Source organism: Centropristis striata, chromosome 21 (assembly GCF_030273125.1).
Source record: "Centropristis striata isolate RG_2023a ecotype Rhode Island chromosome 21, C.striata_1.0, whole genome shotgun sequence".
NCBI lineage: Eukaryota > Metazoa > Chordata > Actinopteri > Perciformes > Serranidae > Centropristis > Centropristis striata.
This window is the reverse complement of record NC_081537.1, coordinates 18,305,090-18,326,783: the sequence shown is the minus strand read 5'-3', so window position 1 is coordinate 18,326,783 and position 21,694 is coordinate 18,305,090. Positions and strand designations below refer to the sequence as shown.

Genomic DNA, 21,694 nt, shown 5'->3' with positions numbered 1-21,694 from the left:
TTTTTTCCCATTACTTTGGAAGCTAATTTGGCTAAAAGAGTGTCCACTCCCAGCAGTATTTCTTGCAGCATCAGGTTTCTTCTTCTCTTTTTAACAACAACAGCCAAATCTACACACTCATCTTTCTCCCCACCCCTAAACTGGACTCTCACCTCGTGGCCTTTTGGTCACGTCCCGTCATCACCCCCACCCCATCCCCAAGTTCACTAAGGTCATTCCCACAAGGGGCTGACCCGCTCCGACTCCCCGCTGGCCGTCGACTTAAGCCTTGTGCTTTTATAATTGGGGGGGAAACGCTGGCTAGTAAAGCAACCAGTGAAGTGGCTTCTGCAGGGTAATGGGGCCCTGCTCTCCATGCACTTCATTTAATCCGAGCAGACCTCTGTGTGTGGTGAGTGGGGGTTGTGTGTTCTGGGATTGTTGTGTGCTTGTGGGAGCAGATGGATGGGGTCACACCTCACAAGACATTATGAGTTCTGTTAGCATATTTGACCACATAGTGTACACAGAAGTGACTGAGAAAATAGGGCTGCAACAAACTGTCTGTTCGTTAATTTTTAGATTCATTGTTCAGACTAAAAATGTCAAATATGGCCAAGTTTGGTAAGATCAAGGTGACGTCTTAAACCTGCATGTTTTGTTTGGAGCCCAACTGATATGAATACCAATTTTTGGGGGGGGAAATTTCTCCAATTAAGGCTCAAACATTTGGTGTTTGGACAGCTACGGACGCTTACCGGACACACATGCGTCCTGTTGGGACATTTACGTCACATGGAAAATATGAAGCCATCTTTACTGATATGGCGGCTGAATTTTTGAGCTGGAATGAAAATATTTTCTATGTGTATTCTGCACCAATATGACTATCCAAAGGTACTAAGGAGGCTACTATCTTAAATAAGGAATATTTTACTTTTACTTTACTTTTTTTAAACATACAATGCATTGCATGCCACCCAATTTTCCAACTGAGAAAATAAATAATAATAAATATAATAAAAAATATTTTAAATTAAAAATTAAGAAAAAAAAACAATAAAAATAAAATTAATATTTAAATAAACATGTTATGTATGTATAAATCCATTGCTGAATATTGAAATGAAAAAAATAAAATAAATAACAACCACAATTCCTCTATGTTCCCAAGCATGGTTTATGCATTATCTGTTCTGTAAAAAAAAAAAAAAGAATGTCTGCGCATATCTGACAATTTATATGCAGATACAATAGTTACTAGTAAGCCTTTGAAAGGCCAGTATTGGCCAATAAATTGGTTGGGCTCTAGTTTGTTTAAGCAGCAGTCCACAACCTGAGGATATTTAATCTACCATATTAAACAAAGAAAAGCAAAAGCTGAATCCAATAAACGTTTGGCAGGTTTGCTTGATAAATGACTTATACGATGAACCGAATAATTAAGAACCACTGAAATAATCTGATTGTTAGTTTATACAAATGAAAACAAACTGTAGTTACAGACATTTGGCTCTGACAATTCAATCAAGGCGTCTGGAATTACAAGTGTAGCTCATGCAGAAAGGTCTAATTAACCTCAATCTGATACAATAACCCTCCTTTTTTCCACATTTGTAACTTAGCGTTCAAAGACATGGCATCATTTTGCAAGCACTGCTTTTTTTTCCTCCTGCAGGTTTGAGCAGTGGCAGCATTTCTGCAGTGTTTCAGTGGCCTTGGCTCAGACCAGCCAGCCAGCCAAAGATAAACAGTGAAAAGCATTTTCCCCAAGGCCCTGAAAACAACAAGTATAAAGTTGAAGCCGTCACCTTAACTCTAACATGGAAACTATCTCAAGCAGAAGTTAGTGGAGAGAGAAGAAGAAAAAAATCTTGTGTTTGTGGTCTGGCAGAGTTGCCGAGCACATTGTTTTCATTTATTTATTTTATTTCAGTTGGCAAGGTAGAGGTGAGTTAACTTCTTTCTTTTTCATTTTAGCAGTGGGAGGAAAAAAGGAGGTCACATTTGTTGGCATTGCTGTGGGAGTGCGCTGCTACGAGTACGAGGGCTTTGTGTCAGGAGACATTTTGTGGCCGGCAGGAGAGAAACCTAGCGCTGTGACAGGGGCTTTTCTCTTCTTTAAAAGGCGCAGCGACCCCTGTGACCCACCGAGTTGAAATGGAGGCCACTGTCGATTCTCATGCCCTGATTGAGGCAGAAAACATCTCTGACAGTTTCATGAATGGACAAAAACCGTAGAAAGAATATCAGATTTTTTTACTGAAAAAATGTAATTTGTGTGTGTGAGACGCTTGTACCGCGAGTGTCAGTCGCTGCTGCTCAGACAACACAACTGACCCAAACCCAGAGGCGGCCAGTGTGTCTTCAGCGTGGATACAATCCCATGATTCATCCTTTTTCGGGGGCATTTCCTCCCCCGTTGTGTAGGGCTATGTACTGTCAGGGCCTGGGAGGAGCTCTCATTGAGCGCTTTCTGCACTCACACACACATGCATACACATCTTTATGTACCCTATTCACACAAGACCATGGACTTCATGCATTTAAATGGCCTATCTAGTGGGGCGCTGATATAATACAACACTTACAGCAGTTCAAAGATAAAGCTGATGACATTATATTCATATTAATGGTTTTTTATTAGCCCCCTTTGATGTTGAGATTGTTGATAAAACGGTGCTTTGATTGGTCTTTGAGAGCCCAAGCCAAACTGTAACAGATGGCAGCTTGTGGAGCAAAGATTGCAGAGCTCTTTATTCGGCGCTGGAACGACTAGTTGATTAACCGATTGATACCCAATTAATTATTTGTCGCTCATCAAGCCAACAGGCTCGATGAGTGCTTCTCACATGATTTTCTTTTGTTTTATTTAATGGTAAATTGAATATCTTTGGTTTTTGGTTGGACAAAACAGGCTTTGTGAATTTGTGTGTGCTTTTTTTTTTGACTATTTGATTAATCTGATGAAATGAATTGATAAATTAGCCGTTAATCAAAATCACCATCAGTTGCAGTTGTAGTGCATGTTTGTCGTTTTGGAGAAGTTTGATGGAGAAACATTTCACATAAAAGTTGTTGACAGAAGTTTTCAGGAAAATTGTAATAAATTAGTGGAGAAATAACGCAAATGGTGATGCTTGCACGATACAATCAAGCAGTTTTTCAGCCTGTAATGCTCTGTGGCATGTATGGAAATGCTGAGTTTGATTCTTCGGTGACATCTATGGTGGTAAGCAGTTTGTTTTTAGAACTTACAATTTCATTTTCTTGCAAAAAGGCTTAATTGGCATTCAATTTTGAGTGTTATATTGCCACCTGACTTTCACTTGTTTTTCCAGTTTCATCATCTGTAGTCATTGCTTTTTTGTTTGTTCAGCCATAGTATACTCAATACACTATTGGAGTCTGGGAGGAAAACAGGATTCACAGACCAATGAGTTGAAGAGCGAGTGTGTTGTGTTAGGACCAATCACTGTTGGGTTTTTCACGGAAATGTCGCCACAGACACCCAGTTGTTATGTCAGCTTGTAACTGTAAATAGGGCTTTCATCCGTGTGTTATCTCATTTTGTGCCTTCTATGAATAGGGACCTCTATGTATATGTTCAAGATTATTACTTAAACCTCAATTTTGGATCAAGATGACAACATCTTAGCATCGTTATCTTCTGTTGAAACATTTCTTCCCTGACTGGAGCAGTGTCTTGCATGGAATACTGTATCTCCATCTGCATGGAGTTGCTGAAAAGTTGAAAAGTAATGTAAATGGATCTGAGATGATGAATGGCGTCCATCTCCCAGTAGAGCTGGAGAATCTATAGCAGTGTTACTCAGTTCACGGCCAAATCTGGCCCACGTTTGGGACCAATTTACTATTCAGACTGAAAATAAATTGATTCACAATTAGGACTTTTTATGTACTTGTGCTTGAATGTAAGGTGTTGAGTGCATAAGATACAGCTTGTGTATAATACCAAAAGTGGCAGAAGAGGATGCTCCCGGTTACGCCCTGACAGATGTCTGGGCTAAACCCTGCATGTCCTCAAATCCTAGAAAGGCCCTATGTACACCTGACCTGTGCGAGGCTGCTGCAGCTGGATTATGGGCCTTTATTAATGTTTATTCATAATATTTGCTGAATATTTTCAATTTTTGTTCATTGACTGGCCCCTGGCCCTCCTGTCATTTTGCAAAAGTGGCCCCCGGGCAAAGCAAGTTGATCATCCCTGATCAATGGCACGGAGCCCTGAAGCTGTTCTGGAGGCAGAATCTAACTTATCCGTCACCGATCTGTGTATATGACTCCAGTTGTTGCATAAATATCATCCAAAACGTTAAATGTGTGCCTCAGTTTGAGTGGGAATAGCAGCGTGTAGAGCTGGAGGTGTAAAAAGTGATTTAAGTTTCACACAGATGCCCCCAATTTGTTTCCCCCAGGTTCAGAGAAATGCAGAAACAGCAAAAACACGGCGACCGCATTTGTTTGAGAAAATTACCCCGGCTGCATGCTTGATGATCTAAAAAAAAAAAACCTCACAAAGAGGGAAAAACCCCTCAGTCTTGTTAAATACATATTAACAGATTTCTTCCACTTCAGCATTGAGGAGATGCAGGGATGTGCTCCATCTTTGGGAGAAGAGGATGCGTCCCTGCTCTAATCAATTCAGGTAGGGCAGCATTATCTGTGGAGCTGCCACCAGAGCCGCACTGCACAATAACTCAAGGAGGGCATTTGAGAAGTGTGTGAGTTTGATCCTGTGCCAGGGTGATGAATAGCTGTTTTTTCTCCTTTGTTGCCCATCAGCACTTTTATTCCGCAGTTAATCCGCCAGACCCAAACTGTAATTTTTCACCTTGCTGTGTGTGTATTTGTGTGTGTGTGTGTGTGTTTCCATATCTCTCTGTCAATGGAAGGGCTCTCATATAAACACAAACACCTGCATCCGCCCCGCCCCGCCGGCACAGCAGGCTGATTTAAAGGTGTGTGTGCGTGCGGCGATAGGATTGACGTCTCGTGAAAAGTTAGCGAGGAGTGGGAGCCTTATATAATATGTCAACGGGACCCGGCGGGGGTAGATGCTTGTTACCGGGGTGTGTCAGGTGTTAAAAGGATGTCATGTTGTTGCAGATAATGCAGCTTACCCACTTGATTTACTACACTGGTGGAGGGGAGGCTCTCTGCCTGGACGTCCTCCTGCTGCAAACACATTTACGCTGAGCCTGTTAAATATAAAAACACAGATTTTGCTCCCCGTTTTCCTTCCAGTCACACTAATTTAGAGTGTTTCACACACGGAAATTGATATTTTTGTTGATAAGTAACAAAAGCGAATGTGAAACAACATACCAACAAACATAACCTTGCACATAAAATGTGAAATGTGGGCTTTTGTGATTTTGTTCTCTGACTGAAAGAGAACACAGAAAAAGATATCTGGGCGTTTTCTGGTTGTACAGGTGCTTTTGTGTGGACAGATAACATAAAAAACCTGAGGAGTAGAGGTGAGGCTCCACGATACGTTTTTATCCTGATACTTGAGTCACGATACGATATCATTGCAATTTTAAGCATTTTGCGATACGGTGAATATTGCGATACAATATATTACTATTTAACTATTTAACTGCATTTTGTGTCCACAGTTCAGTGCAATCGAGAATTGTTTTGTCAAATAAGAGAAAATTCTCAGTCTATTCATCTCACTTCAGTCTTTTTATTTCTCCACAACTTGTGGGAACCCAGAGAGATAGCATGACGTCAGAGGTCACATGACATGACTTCTCAACGCAATATCCTGACGCAGGTTGGTAGTGCCTGTAGATTCCATAGATCTTCTAGTTTTATTTCATTTCTAAGTAGTTCTGCAGAGCAATCCGACGTTGGATGGAATAAATTTGCATTAAACACTTCTCCACTTGTGCTCTTCCTCTATCAAACCACAAAATGCATACTATCAATATGATACCAGTATCTCCAGTGTATTCCCCGAAATGAGCTCACCACGGCCTACGAAAAAAACGGCCAAAATACTGACGGCCGTCGGGAACGCTAAATATCAATACTTGGCAGCCATGAATCGATGTAATATTACCACGCAAAATATCGAGATACTATGCTGTATCGATTTTCCCCCACCTCTACTGAGAAGTAGGGACATTGCTATTCAAATTCTAAATGGAAAATTGATCCAAATGAGCCTTTCAGTTCCAGTTATTCAAATCAAAAGCATTTTGAAATTTGACCATATAGTCTTTGTGTGTTAAATCCCCAAAAGAATATGGCATATTTCGGGCTGGGCGATATGGACCAAAAGTCATATCTGGATATATTTAACCTGAATATCGATATACGATATATATCCTGATATTTTTATCGCAAAGTGAGAGCAAATGTTCAGTCAAAGTCAAAGCTAAGTAGTTTTATTGAAACCATTTATTTAAGTGAACACAAATACTGTATAACAACAGGAATACCTTCTTTTCTTTTTTTTTAAATCAAAGCTCCAAAAAGGGCACATTTAAATAAAAAAAATATCTTAAATAAAAATAGCCTATGAAAAATAACAATCTTTTTCTGAAATAGATATATTTATATGAGAAAAGAATAATGAACATTACAAAATAACTAAATATGACACCCTAGTAAGGGCAGCATTTATATATAAAGAAAGAAAAAAAATGTAACTATTGATATATGCGGTATGGTCTTATTCCATATCACATTTAAAAATATAATGATATATCGCCCAGCCCTAGCATATGTCATACACCATGTAACCTAGGAGGAATTTGAAAATGTAAATGACAGACGGGGCATAAAACCAAAGAAGTGTTTGTGTTTGAATCCATACTCGATAGTTTAACAGGGGTTTAAAAAAAGTTAGTTTAATTGTCACACCCCTCCTGAGAAGGCTAGTGTCTGAGTTGCCACATATTAGTATTTTTCCCAGCTCGTATTAGATCTCTTACAGTAGACAGGTCACAGCTCGACTGCACAAACAAATGGCTAATGAGGCATAAGTGAAATGACCTGAAATTTTGTACGCCGCCTCACACCCCAACAAAAACGTCCCCAGCTCCTCCTTTCTCTTCTCCTCCTCCCGCTGATTCTTCTCACCAGCTCTGATTAGAGACTTGGGGGTCCTTGTGGTCATATTTTAATACAATCCGAGCACTTGGAGCCCCTCCTCAGCCCGGCGCTCGCCACGTCTCCTCGCGGTGGAGGGGCTAGCATTCCTCCAGAGAGCTGTTCTACATACGGCGGACAAGGAGCACAGCTTCGCGCAAAAGCCTGCTGAGACTCCACACCATTTATCTCTCAGCTGCAAGGTTGGGCCAGGACTAATTGACTGAGCTATGTGCGTGTGTATATATATGTGTGTGTGTGTCAGTCCTAGTCCCTGGAAGCATGGCGCATTAGTAGAGCCTGAGATGATAGGATGTGGTTAAGAGAGGGAGAGAGGCCAGTCTTGTGTTGTGAGCCCATCAGAGGGGGCTCGGATAAAACGCTCTCCTGTAAAGTCAGTTATTGGCTCCGGCTCTCAAAAATACGGCCAGTTAAACTGTGTTCAGGGAACAGACACACCGCACAGGCGACGCTGCGTTTAAAGGACAATTCTGGTTGTGGGTCTTTTTTGTACTTTTGGCTGTTATATATATGTCAGTTATGATAACATTTACTGCTTACATCTGGGAATGATCGTACTAAATTTTTGATTACATAGAAAAGCGCCCACAAATAAGTACAGCAGGTCAAAGTTAAAGCAGGACAATCATTCGGTTGATCACATGGAATTTTTAATCGATCTGTGTGTTTTTGATTTTAATTTTATCACTGACTGCGTGTCAGTACTCACTGAACTGAAACACGGCCGAGCGTTCAGTTCTGCAGCCGTTTGTGAATAAGCCAATGAGCTGAGAATTAAGTTGGATAAAGGTACATTATTCAAACTGAAAGTTGCAATAACAGGAGTATTTGAGCCAAACTAGCTTACTGTATCAATCCTTGCTAGCATGAATTACTAGGTTTGATTTGATCCAAAACTTATTTAAACACAAAACACACTTAAATAGATGAATGTGAAAACTAACCTCATAACTCCTCTGGGGGCTAAAACGTAAAATATTGAACTCCCTGATGTTAACTTTACACTATAATCTCACTTGAGTTAGTTTAACGATCGCCAGGAAGTCTCTTTTCATCCTTTCAAAATAAAAGCATCCGTTATCAAAACAGGCTTTTGCATAGTACTGTGTACAGTAATGGAAAAAATTATTACAGCACTTTTTCTCTTCAATTTATTGTTCATTTTAATGCCTGGTACAACTAAAGGTACATTTGTTTGGACAAATATAATAATAACAACAAAAAAGCTGATAAGAGTTTAATTGAAGAGCTGATATCTAGCCATTTTCCGTGGTTTTCTTCATAATAACCAAAATCATTCTCAAGAAAACCATGGAAAATGACTAGATCTCAGCTCTTCAATTAAACTCTTATAAGCTATTTTTGTTGTTATCATTGTATTTGTCCAAACAGATGGACCTTTAGTTGTACCAGGCATTAAAATGAACAAGAAATAGAAGAGAAAAAGGGTGGTCTAATAATTTTTTCTATGACTGTATATATCTTTTATTTTGCCCATGTGTGCAACATAGCGATTAATCGATTAATTGATCGTTAATCTTATAGATGCTCGAGTTGGCAGGTTTCTTCCAAACGCCCATCACTAATCACTATCATTTTGCATGCAGTTTTATTTTCTTATAAATTAGTTCTTGTTGGAGTTTTTAAATTGTCTATTGAATCGCTAATTTTTTTCTGCCCTGTCTGACTTCTTGTCGTGTTCCTAGATTTCAGCAATTAACTTGTTGAGTGCAGTATTATTGTAACCGATCGGATCGTCAGCCAAAACTACAAAAAATGAGACAAACTGCAATTATTATATTTAAGTGTTCCTGCCTGTGTGAATCCTCGTCCTTGTGTGGTGCAGCACGGCACTCGTGCTCTTTTTCTGTGTTCCTCTCACCACTCTGCTCTGGACTTTATCAACACATTGATAAAAAGCAGGCCACGCCTTCCCTCTGCTCACCAGGTTGGCACGCTGCAGGCGTTTTCCTGTACTGGGGAAGTGTTTTCAGCTTTGGCTGCGGCTGTGGCTTGCACTGATAACCTCAGCCTCTGGAACTTTGAGAAACAGGAGTTTATTGATCGGATGTAAATAGCACAAAGTGGGCTACAGTAGCTTAGATTTCAAGCGCTGCCTTGTTTATATATTCAAGAGTAAATTTTCATTACTGGTGCCACTAGTTCAACAATTCTGCAGTTTGAAGGCATTCGGTATGGCGTGCTTACGGAGCTAAATATAATTGTGTCAAGCTGTCACCTGCCTACGCTGTCACAGGCCTCGTTTAGTTCATGGAAATCACACTCTCCCCTGCTCGAGGTGCTGAGGATCTGGGCATGTAAGTTGATATTAATAGTAGAGCCGGGTTGGTGCTGCAGGGTGTCCGCACCTTCCTGTTTTCTCTTTCTTTGTTTTGGCCCGGCGCTGACAGATTTACCTCTGGAGGAACTCCAGAATCTGAAAGGGAAAAATGGCCCCCATTGTTCAAAATGCGGCTCGAGTGGAAAGAAAACAGGGACCTTTTTGAAGAAAATAATAAGGGGGCAATAATGGATTGTAATATCAATCAACTTTGTCATTGAAACCTGGGTTTGTTATTTCTAAAGGACACTTAGAGGATTTTTCCAGAAGAGTGTAAAGTCTCAGAAGTTTTAGTTGCTTGGAGGAGATCCTCGTTTCGGAGTCTCTGAAGTGGCTTGCCGCTGAGCTCTGGCTTTTGATAGGAATCAGCTGTAAGAGGGATGGATATTACTGTGCGTTTTCCTGCTGCACCCTGTCAGATAACTTTTAACAGTTGTCTCTCCTCACAATTTTCCCTGTCGAACTCCACTGGGAAATTAAGTCAGGAGAAGTAACTGCTGAAGTTATCCAACTCTATCTTGAAGCAAGTGCTCCGTGTTTTTAAAGTCTTGGCGAGGATTACCACAGAACTCACATTGAGACATTACAGCGAGATTCAAAGAGGTTGTAGCTTCAGCTGGGGAAGATAAATCCAGACTTCAGAGCTGCAGTGCATTTGACAACTCATTGAAAGATTTCATCTAAAGCTTTCTCTGAATGAGAAATAATTTGTCGGCTTACTAAAAATAACCGGTTAGATAATCTAAATCTTTCTAACTGTCCATCCAATAAAGATAAAAATATCCTGCCTCTGTCTGTTCCTGAACTAAAAAACCCAACATTTCATCACTCAGCTCCGAGTCGGAGCGCTGTTTTTCCAAAACACTGTCCAAATATTTTAGTATATTCCATCTGATGATTGATAAAATCCCAGTGGCGTCAGTGTGGTTTTTGTATTTTCACCACATACTGAAAAAGCAGTCGATTGGCTGCAAAAGATTGTTGTACAGTGTAAGGATTTATGGTTACATAATGCTGTTCAAACAGATCTAAATCAAAAGACTATTCCAATCTAATCCCACCTCTTTTTAATCTTTGGATCCTTAAACGTCCAGTCATATTAGTTAAGTGTTATTTTAAAAACTACAGGTGGTCAATTATTGTTTTAATCATAATTTGTAGACAAATGTTGAAATCTACTCAGACACTAGCCAAGCCTGAACAATCCTCTAGATTTGTGTTAATAGTAGAAAATCTCCAAGTTTGTGATCTGGATCTGCAGATCAGCAACTCATAACAAGCTCATAACAAAATAAAAATGGCTTCAGTTTCTGTTTGGTTGGTCTACAGACAAACCTTGCACCAAATTACGCTCATATGTAACGTTTTTGACATGAGATGGAAAACAGCAGCTTCTTGGTTTGCAGTAATTATCATAAATCAAAGGAAATATATCAAGTGTTTAAAAAACTTTATCTATATGCCGATTGCTTGGCTTCTGGTGTTGCTGCTTGCTTCGTTGTCAGTTCCCATTTGGAAATTTGGTCCAATGGAAACTATAAAAAGTTTTAAGGTTCCTGGCTTGGCCCCTGGAGGTTCTGCTTGAAGCATTTTTTAGATAAGCTCATTCATACAACTTCACACTTGATGTTTCACTCCCTGGGTCCTCAGCAATAGGCGTATTGGATGAACAGTTCTTGAGCTGTGCATTGGACAGTTATATATACACAGGCAGAGATTTCGTGCTTAATGGTTAGATAATATTCCTACAGTGCCACCTAATTGGCCAAATTGCACCCAATTTTTCTTGGACGTCATATTTACATATGTCCTCAAAATTTGGTTGCAATGGCACAAAGCGTTCAGGGGATATGACATTTCTTGTAATAGCCCTGCCCACTGCTTTTTAGCAGACTTTGAGGGCCAGCGACAGTGAAACTGTGTAGTTCATTAAAATAACAAAAATAAGTATTTTTCAGCCTGATCCAGAGATGTTCTGGACCAAATTTGGTGACAATTGCCAAATGACGGAGAATTTGTCTTTTTGCAAATGGCTGTGGCTTATGTGGACTAATTAGTCTAGTAGACCTACATCATCGAAGAAAAATAATTTAGTTTCTGAGACTGATGGTTCAGAAGTTAAGGACATAAAGTTTGTTGTTGTAGTGTCATCATCTGGTCAGATTGCACCACATTCGACCATGCACTATTTAGTGCAAAGTAGATAGGATGATTCTTGCAAATGACACACACACTCACACACACACACACAGATTCCTTGTTTTATAGTTGGATAGCATGTGCTGTTGTTATTTGAATTTCATGCTACATGCAAACATTTATGGTTAAAAAAACTCAAACGTCAGTGACTCGTATTTGAAATTCAAAAAAGAAGATGCCCACTGTCTACCCTTACATATCATTTGTAGCTGTTGGTTGTGCGATTAAAGCCAAAGTCAGTGATTGTTGAATGCTTTGACCTACAGTTTGCAGTGCACATGATGTTTGCAAACTCAAAGCAAGAGTCGCCTCTCGCCCAATGTCAATGAAAAGCCTTAAATAAAAAAAGTTGTGAAAACTCTCTTAATATCTCTCAGCATTGATGTTTTTCTTCCCAGAGGATAGACAGATAGAGAAAGACATCTTTGCCTTGATGTGTCAAAAACATGTCCAGTATGGATTTTCCGGATTTACCCATTGCTTAAATGTTTCATTGAGAGAACGTAGGCCTTCATTAAACTAATCCCCACAGTATTGTGAGCTAACTGACACGTGTAGAAATGTATTGCTGTTAGATATCTCACCTAAATGTCAGAACCTGCACTATGAACGAGAGTCTTCCCATCAGCGGTGAGCCCGAGGCTTCACCAGCACTTCATCACATCCTTAGAAAGTCGAGTCTTAGAGTCTTAGTGGAGCAGACCCGAAGGCTTAATGTCAGCAAATTAATTATGGATTCACCCAATTAGTTCACAAACTACACTGTGTTCGAGGGAAAATGATCATCCCCCCAAATGACTTGTCTCTTCAGTCTTTGCCCCAGTGTGCACTGCGCCTCGCTCACAACTGTGTGTGTGTGTGTGTGTGTGTCTGTGTGTCTGTGTGTGTGTCTGTGTTTCTGTGTGTGTGTCTGTGTGTGTGTGGCGACACACAGCAGGCAGGTAGCCTGACCTTTTTAATTATTCAATCTCTCAAACTCATCCACTGACGCTCTCCTCATAGCCGGCTCACTCTCTCTGTCTCCAGTTTGGCTTTTGAACACTCTCCCTCCTGTCCAAACATATTTCCGTTTGTCTTAAACAAAAGGAAACAGCTTCTGTGTTCTCTTCTTAAGACACTTCCAAATCACACCGATCTGCGTCAACACACCAAGTGACACTGTAACTGTAATGACTCTTTTGACTGTGTGAGATTGCCTCAGATCAGTAGCCACCCCCCTCAGCCCCCACCAGCCCAACCCCAAGTGTCTAATAAAGTAAGTAATCACAGCTTTCTAATGAGAGTCTGTCAGGGGCGGTGCTCATATCTGTTTACCAAACCAAATTATTTTCTTATTTCAGCAAAGTCAATTAATCACATCGGAGACAATTCTGTTAGTGTTTGTCTCTCAATAGGAAGATGGATTGCAACAATGGCGGTGTCATCATTAAATATCATCGCATTACAAGAAGATGCTGTCCCAAATTAATTCAATTTGACTCGTGTTTTTTCACATTCGCTGACTGAAACTACAATGATAATAATATGTATTTTCAGTATTGATATATCAATAGATTACTTTTCTGATGAATTGTTCAGTCAGTAGAATGTCAAAATATAATATAAAATGCCCATCACAGGTCCCAGTGGCCTGTTAAATGTGCTTGATTAAAATTTCAAAATGATATTCAAGGATTTTCTGTGTAAAACTGAGAGAAAAAAAGACTTTAATAATCCTCTGAACCCCAAGCAGTTTCAGGGAGTTTTTTTTTTTATAAATCACTGTGGCCTTGTTTTTCACTGCACAATATGATAAAAAAATGAATAACATATTTTTTTAATCTCTACAACATTTTTTCAAGTGCCCACAAGTGTTACCACATGCTATACATATTCATCACTTTACATCCTCCAAACTCTACTCTAAACCTCTTTTGTCCTCTCCCCTCTGCTCTGTGTAAACATCCTGTAGTTCAGTCAAAGATTTGCTGAATTTTTATCACTTGACTGCTGGTCTTAGCCAAGTCATTCATGGCTTCCCAGTTGCGCTGCGAAATGCAGAATTAATGTTATTTTCTTTCTTTTTTTATCAGGATGGTTGGATGCAAAGGGTTTATTTTTGGCAAAATTTCAATGACAAATCAATAAAATATAACCACTGAAATAAGCGTTCTTAGTACTATCCAAAGTGTGAAAATCCAACAATAATTCCTGTTTTTATAATTTGTAGCAATGACAAATGGTACGATGACATATAAGGGCCAAGTATGAAAAAAAATAGTTCCTGATGCAGAAAAGCTATCGACTCATCCAAATTAGTATGAGTATGCTGTTTTCTTCTGAATAGGCCCAATTCATTGCAGTGTCTCATCAAAATCCAGATACTTATGGTAATATGGTGATTTGGGGGATTTCTTTATCGCTACATTTGAATGCAGGGCATGATTTGATTAAGTCACTCACTGCAGACATAGTACATGGCATGCAGCAGCTTCTGTGGTGATAGAGTTCCTTGAAAAACAAAACACTAGCCTATTTTTCCGACTTTTTTTTCCTCATGAATCTGCTACTTTTTTCTCGTAGATTTGCCACTTTTTTTCAAAATGTTATCCCCCTCCCCCGGGTCCGTATGTTCAGTTTTTGTTTTCATACTGCCTTGATACGTACAAAGTCATACAAATGGTGTCTTGTTTTTAAAAAAAAACCGAAAAAAAAAACCCCATGCCTTTCAGACTGACCTGGGTGTTGTTAATTAGCCAATCAGAAAATGGAATTAGAAAATGAATCAATGAATGAACTAACCATTTGAAAAGGACATCCTTCCTGTCCTGTGTGTATCAGCAGAATATAGAGTCATCCATCTGTGGCAAGTAATTTACCCAAAATGTTCAACTGTGCCTTTAATTATGAATTGATTAGCAATTTGTTGACTGTTCATTTTCAGTCAGTTTTCTGCAGCACTAACTCAAACCATGTGATCTTGGTGTGTATTTGCCCATCTATTGTGCTGTATTGAACTCTCGGACTGCCTGCCTGCCTGCCTGCCCTTCCCCCACCCCTGCAGACAGTACTCGGACAGTGATCTCTGTGTGCTGCTGACATTGAGCAGAGTTTGTGGACTGTGATTGTGCTCACAGCGGAGCCGTCCTTGAAAGACAGAGCCGGCCGTCACAGATATGGATTCCTACATTTAATGGCTCGGCCTCTCGCGCACAAATGTTTCTCTTTCAATGAGCTGTGGCCTGCAGGCAGGGAGTTTTATCGATCATCTGACTTTTAATGCCTCTTAAATATTAAGATTCATGTATATGACCTTTGTGTTTGGATTGGGAGTGCAAAATCCCTGCCTAAATACCCTTTCAGGCACTGTTGGCTGCACGGCCGGCTTTGTTTCAGCTTTTCTTTTAAATCGGGGAGGAATGGTGCCCAATTTAATCTTTTCTTTTTTTTAAATGAAAGTGTGGAGGTCATGCTTGGCTGTATTTTATAAAGTCATAAAGTGGGATTTCTTCTAAGTTTTGGGACCACTCTGCTTGAAGCTCGGTGAGGGAGTGCCACAGAAAAGGAGGGGTGGAGAAGAATTGGGGAAGGTTTGGCCTCTGTGTGCGTCTAGTTAGCCTCTGTGAGCTTTCTTTTTCTCCACTTCCCTCCCTCTCTGTCACTCTCACTCTTCATGTCACACACACATGCACGCACACACACAAGTAGACAGCCCCTGGAAGAGGCCCAGTGATTGATGACTCTGTGTGAGAGACCTCAGAGGCAGCAGCACTACAGAGAGATGGACAGATGAAAAGGAAGGAGGAGGGACGGAGAGAAGAACTGAAATGAATCAAGTAACAGGGTGAGGTCTTCCAGCAGCCCGTTAACATACTGGAGCCGGAGTACTGCCTTGTTGGACAGGCACCCTGGAAGTGACCCGTGCTGTGTAGCTTCCTTGTGTCAAAATTGCTCTTTCTCGATTAAAATTAAGACAGAAATGTCTTCTGAAAAGGCAGTTAAAGGTATTCTGGGCTGTTTATGCTAAAGAATTGTTAACATTCTTAGCAAAAATCTTTATCCTTGAGGTGTCGATTGCTTTCACTTTCTTCTAAGACATTTGAAAAGGCAATTTTTATTTTAAATATTTAAAACTGTGTAAGGCTGCAACTAACGAAATCTCTCCAGTGATTAATTTGTTGTTTGGTCTTTAAAGTGTTAGAAAACTGTGAAAAATGCGTTACAATTTTCCAAATGTCATCACTTGTCTTGTTTCGTCCAACAAACACATTTTAATGAGCTGTGTGTTTTGACACTATATTTTCCACTAAGAACAACTTGGAAACACCATGTCAAGTAGGCCGAACATCATTTGTAAATTTCCAAGCTTGCACAGTATCTAAATTAGAGGTGGGGGAAAAATCGATACAGCATAGTATCGTGATATTTTGGGTGGCAATATTATATCGATTCATGGCCGCCAAGAATTGATATTTAGCGTTCCGATGGCCAGCAGGCCGTCAGTCTTTTCACCGTTTTCTGGAGGTCATAGCGGGCTCACTTTTAGAAATATACGGGAGATACTGGTATCATATGAAACTAGAAGATGTAAAGTATCTATAGGTGCATCAGGATATTGTGTCGGTAAATTGTAGAAATAATGCTGCAAAATTAGGCTTTTTTTATGCTTCATTCAAAAAAAATCAGAGCAGTGAAGTTTAAAGTTGAAGAAAGTTTGAGAAAATGCTGCAGTTGTTGTCGTCCATATATGTTTGATATCAGTTCAGTTCAGTTTGACTGAATACTTTGTTGGTCAGTCTGTGGGTTTGACTCTGATTGTGGAAAAATAAAAAGACTGAAGTGAGATGAATAGACTGAGAATTTTCTCTTATTCAACAAAACAATTCTTGATTGAATTAAATTTTGTGGACACAAAATGCAGCTAAACAGTTAAATCGTAATATATTGTATCGCAATACTCACCATATCGCAAAATGCTCAAAATGTATCGTGACTCAAGCATCAGGATAAAATCATATCACGGGGTCTCTGCTGATTCACACCTCTAATCTACATTCTATGGTACACAGAAAATGTAGATGATAGATGTTGGGATTTTGCTGCAAATTTAGAGCAAACGCTTCTTTGCTGAAAAAACAGGGGGTAGTTATTTAACATCTGGGCTTTCCCTCAGCGTGTATGTCCCTCCCAGTGGATCTGCACAGTCCCATATGTGTAGATGCGTCCTGATAACGTCACATTAAACACCAGTTCTGACAGCTTACACTGACGTCTGAGGAGAGGGCATCCACACCCTGATTCCTCTCAGATAACCATGGAGATGGAGGGGGTTGTTTTCTCGTTGAACTCTGTACCTCCTGGTGTTCCTTCCCCTTTTTTTCTTTCTTCTGAATTCTGACTACAAAGAACTGAAGAGGACTTAAAGTAATAACTTTGCCCTGATGCTTTCTGGCAGCAACAGAGTGTTTTCATGGTGTCAGCACTTCTCTCTGGCTCCGGTCCTGGACGAGCAAGATGTGGAGTTTTTAGTACAACATTTAATCCCTGTTGTGTCACAATCATTTTACTCTAATTCACTAAGATGCTGATCCTCACTGTGCTCTTTATTTACTGCCAGTGGGAAAAAAATGCATCAGTTTGTTTTCTCCCTAACAAAGATGCATTTGTGCATGTATTTCCCTGTATGTGTCAGTGAATTAAAGGCTCTCAGATTTCTGTAAAACTGATTTAATCTTTAAATACCAAGAGTGTTTATAGTTGCCAGTCCAAATCCTTGTCAAAATAACTTCTCTTGCCAGAAATATGTATTTTTTTTCCTTTTGCATTAGCATGTTTGTGAGCTCAGAGGAGAAATAAGGATGTAATGAATCGACACTAGATGGTATAGAGGTGTAAGTGAGATGGTGTGCTCCTCTCTGAGTAGATTTTAACTACCCTCTATTGGCCTGAATGTGTCATTACACAACAATCTGTCAACCTTCAGGTGCAGCACATCAACTTAAGAGCTTCATTTTGTCAGATGATTAATCTCTCCTCACAAGTTCCATCAGCTATTCTCCACCTTTGCTTAGATCAACTTTTGTCAGATGAATACGTATTTCTATGCTTGCTTTGTTTTGAACGGCTTTGAGGGCAAAAAAAAGAGAAAGGAAAGTGGATTGCTATTTGCCGAGATGCCTCAAATGTCAACGCTATCAATAAGGATTGTGACGAGTGACAAGTTAGATAGAGCTTCAGATGAGTGTTTGTCTGTGAGAGAAAACATACTTCAAACAAGAGAAAAGTGGAGCTTTTAGAGCATGGAAGCTTTGTCACTTTTTAGAGCAAATGGGGCACTTTGTCACCAACAGTATCTGAGTAAGTGTGTGTGTGAGAATGTGTGTGATTCACTGATTTTCTCTATATCTATCGCCTGCAGCTTCCCAGGCTCTTTGTGAGCAAGAGGCTGGGTGACTTTGTTGTCAAGGACTCTTTAATGCCTTCCCGTGTCACCATTTTTTTTTGTGCTTGTACATCAATAATGTGTGTATATACGGCATGTGTGTGTGCTGGCGCTGTGTTTAACCAGGTTTTTTTTTGTGTTTGTGCTTTTCCCTGCAGGTGTATGTGCCGAGGCGGTATGCCCCGGGGAGTAGTGCTGACAGTGCACTAGGAGTCTGAACCTTGTCACTTTTGGCGGCTGAGGAGGAGAGGTGTCGTGCCGAGCCGTGCCGTGCCGTCCCGTCCTGTGCCCTGCTGTGTTTGACGCCATGTCCCTGACTGACAAACACAAAGTGAAGAGGCAGAGGCTAGACCGGATCTGCGAAGGTAAAATCATGAGTATGTGTTTGTTCTTAACATTTTAAAAATTCTTCGCAAAAAGTTTTTTCTGCGCTTTCCCAACAAAACACTGAAGTGGCATTACCATCTTATTTACACTCATGTTTTTGGACTTCACAGTTAATTAAACTTGCTCTGGGTGTGTGTAAATTGCCTAATAAACTTTGGGATTAGTATGATGAATAGAAGCAGTAATTGTTGGCACCACCCATTTGTTTGTTGGCTATTGTTTTGAAGCCTTGAGTCTGGAATATTGGCTTGGGTTTTTTTGGCGCCAGAAATAACCATATCTGGATGAGAAGGTGGAGCTGGGGAGGAGGACACTAAGGTGCATCAGTAATTAAAAATGAACAGCCAGTTCCTTAGCACAACAGAACCAACCACAATGTTACAATCAAGAATAATGAACTGAAAACACACTGTGAAAGGGTTAAAGCTCAAAGACTGAGGTATACGCTGCGTTGTTGTCTATCTTACTCTAAATGGGAACATAATTTACAAAATATTTACAGAGGTGATAAATCAAGTGAGAAGCAACTTCTACACATTTTGTTTTTGAGTTTGTTTTGCAACCAGTGGAGTCACCCCCTGGTGGGCATTAGAAAGAATGCAGGTTTAAGGCACTTCTACATTGGTTTTGTACAGTTTTACTTCCTGTTTTAAATGTCCAAATGCATTATATCTATTTTGTTCGCAAATATGGAGAAAAATTTTATAAATAAACATGGTATTAGTCGTAGCCGCGAATTATTATATTCACTTCTTTATTGTCTATTTAACTCTATATGGGAAAATAATTTATAAAATCAAATGTATTAAAAAGACTTGAAGCTAGAGACTTAAACCATAAACGTATTTGGAAAATAGTTCCTGAGGTGATAAATCAAGTGAGAAGCAACTTCTATTTATTGGACTTCTTTTTGCATCCAGTGGAGTCACCACCTGGTGGCCATTAGAAAGAATGCTGGCTTAAGGCATGTCTGCATTGGTTTAGTGCAGTTTCCCAAGATGGAGAAAAATGTTATAAATATGCATGGTATTAGTCGTGAGCAGGACCATTTTGATAATGATTTTGAGCAGTAATCCAGTAAGCACTGTTTTGGGGGGGATTTGCATGTGAAAAGACATCTAAATATCTAGATTTAAACTGAGCTATATTTGAATAGCTGAATAGGGAAAACATTAAGACCTCTTCAATAAATATGACTTTTTTTAAAACAGCATTTTTATAACTGTAGCCTCATTAATTTGAAGCAAGTCCTTGACTTCATGTGGAAATATAATTATTTAAATAATGTTGATGATTATCCCAGATAATGAAATAATCACTTCATCACTAAAAAACACATTTAGCCCAGTTTGAACTTAGACATCTACATTTTTTTGCTGCAAATCAATAAACCCATGCTAACTGTACAGTGTTTTGTGTTATTTTATAAAAGAAATCCTCACTTGACTTGCAGTGTTTTCCCCCTCACTGACACTGCTGCACAGCCATACATCCCCTAGCCAAGCATCCTTATTGTTATTAGCACAACCCTAAGACCTATCGGTGATCAATACCCATTGATTGCTATAATTCTCTCCTGGCACACAGCACATGTCAGATACTACAGTTAACAGTGTATAAATGTTGACCTCAGCAGCAAACAGTCGTCTGGCGGATGTAAATGAGATTAGTGCTTTACTCCGGCCTCTGTGTGAGCCGCTGTTTGTTTGTGTAGGTGTGTCTGTTATGTGACTTATGGTTATGGAGAATCTCTAAACATCTGAACTCAAGTTAGATTACCGCGGGGGATTGAATGGTTTCTATCCTGTCACGGCTGTTTTGGAAGCAGCCAATTTTACACCATGAGCTGCAGTGATTATTAGGCTTTAGGTTGTGGATTAGAAAGCGGTGTTGTATTGAAGGGCCTCAACATAGAAAAGGAGCCCCCTGCCGTGTGCATAGCTACAAAGTCGGCCCAGGCAACAAGGAATATGAGTCTTTGTGTGGGTGTATAAACTGTGTCTGAAGCCTTGTGGATGTGCATTTTTAAACCCACTTGTTTGACTTTACCCAGCGTTGTGTGTGTGTGCATATGTGTTTGTGTGTGTCTGTCAGACTGTGTCCTGAGGTAAAATCATCTCCTCTCTGCTGTCTGGGTCCCCGAGAGGCTTGTTAAGCTGCTGGGCCCTCCTGGAGCCAGCACAGGGAGAGGCAGACATGACTGCAGTGCTGGAAAATGAAGCTAGACGCACCATTACCCTCAGTGCCAGCATATTTGTTTTGCAGCATGATGTAAGCACCTCAGTGTTGTGCACATGAAATGAAGGACATATGCTGCGCATCCTGTAACAGCCCATAGTTAGAATTTTTGACCCAAAGTAGGAGCTTGTAGTATTTAAAAGTGCATTAGGAGAATGGGGGGAAAAAAGAACACTTATTTATTCTTAAAGGCCACCAGGGATGTAGGTAGGTTTGTAGAAATAGTCCAAAAAACCCAAAGGAATAAGAAAAAAACCCTCTTTCCACTGAATCTTTTTTCCCCTAAGGTTATATTTATTCAGTTAACTTTTCAATTCCATGTTAAATGTTCGACCAATGTCATTAGTTCCAATGTTTTCCTCTTGAGACCCCTTTTCTGTCACCAGTAAACTGACAACGCCTGACTGAATATTTTATGGATATTTCATATTATATTCATATTATATTCAATGCATAAGAGTAACAGTACAGAACAACTGATGAACTGTACAATTAAACCAAATAGTGAATGCAATAACTGCAGGAGGTTTGTGTTAAATGAGTGATTTAGATCATTTTGAGCAGATTTTTTTTTTAAATACAATGATGCGTACTTATTAAACAAATACATATACTTATTATACATTCTTAAAAGGCTCCTCTTTTTTTTTGACAAATTCAGTGTTTTCTTGTCATTTTTTTAAATGCAGGATGAAGCTGTTTAGTAGAGAGGGAAGTCTTTGTGCATATAGCTTGTGTAAGGCTGTAAAACTACAGTTTTGGGTTGTTTTTTTATTCACAGAAATTAGTAAAATGCTGAGACTTGGCTCAGCCGTGTTTTATTTTATTCTTCAAGAAGGCCCCATCAGCACCCTTAAAGCTTTGGAAACCCCTAAAAGGCATTGGGACCCCCAGGTTAGGAACATGTGCCCTATATGACAGTATAAATGCTTTTTCAGCTCTCTCTCTGCAATCCCAGGTATCTAAATATAGAATACTAA

General features: G+C 39.7%; 1 protein-coding gene across 3 annotated transcripts in view; it reads left to right on the top strand.

Annotated features, from left to right (window-relative positions):
* LOC131959163 (C-terminal-binding protein 2) overlaps positions 1–21,694 on the top strand; it is a 115,704-nt gene that overhangs the window by 32,452 nt on the left and 61,558 nt on the right. For 2 of the 3 annotated variants that reach the window (XM_059324263.1, XM_059324265.1), the window contains exon 2: positions 18,248–18,454. In XM_059324263.1, coding sequence (XP_059180246.1) covers positions 18,397–18,454 — 58 coding nt within the window. In that variant the 5' untranslated portion in view covers positions 18,248–18,396. Of the gene's footprint in view, positions 1–18,247; positions 18,467–21,694 lie in introns of all 3 variants that reach the window. The other variant, XM_059324262.1, reaches the window with a different exon arrangement.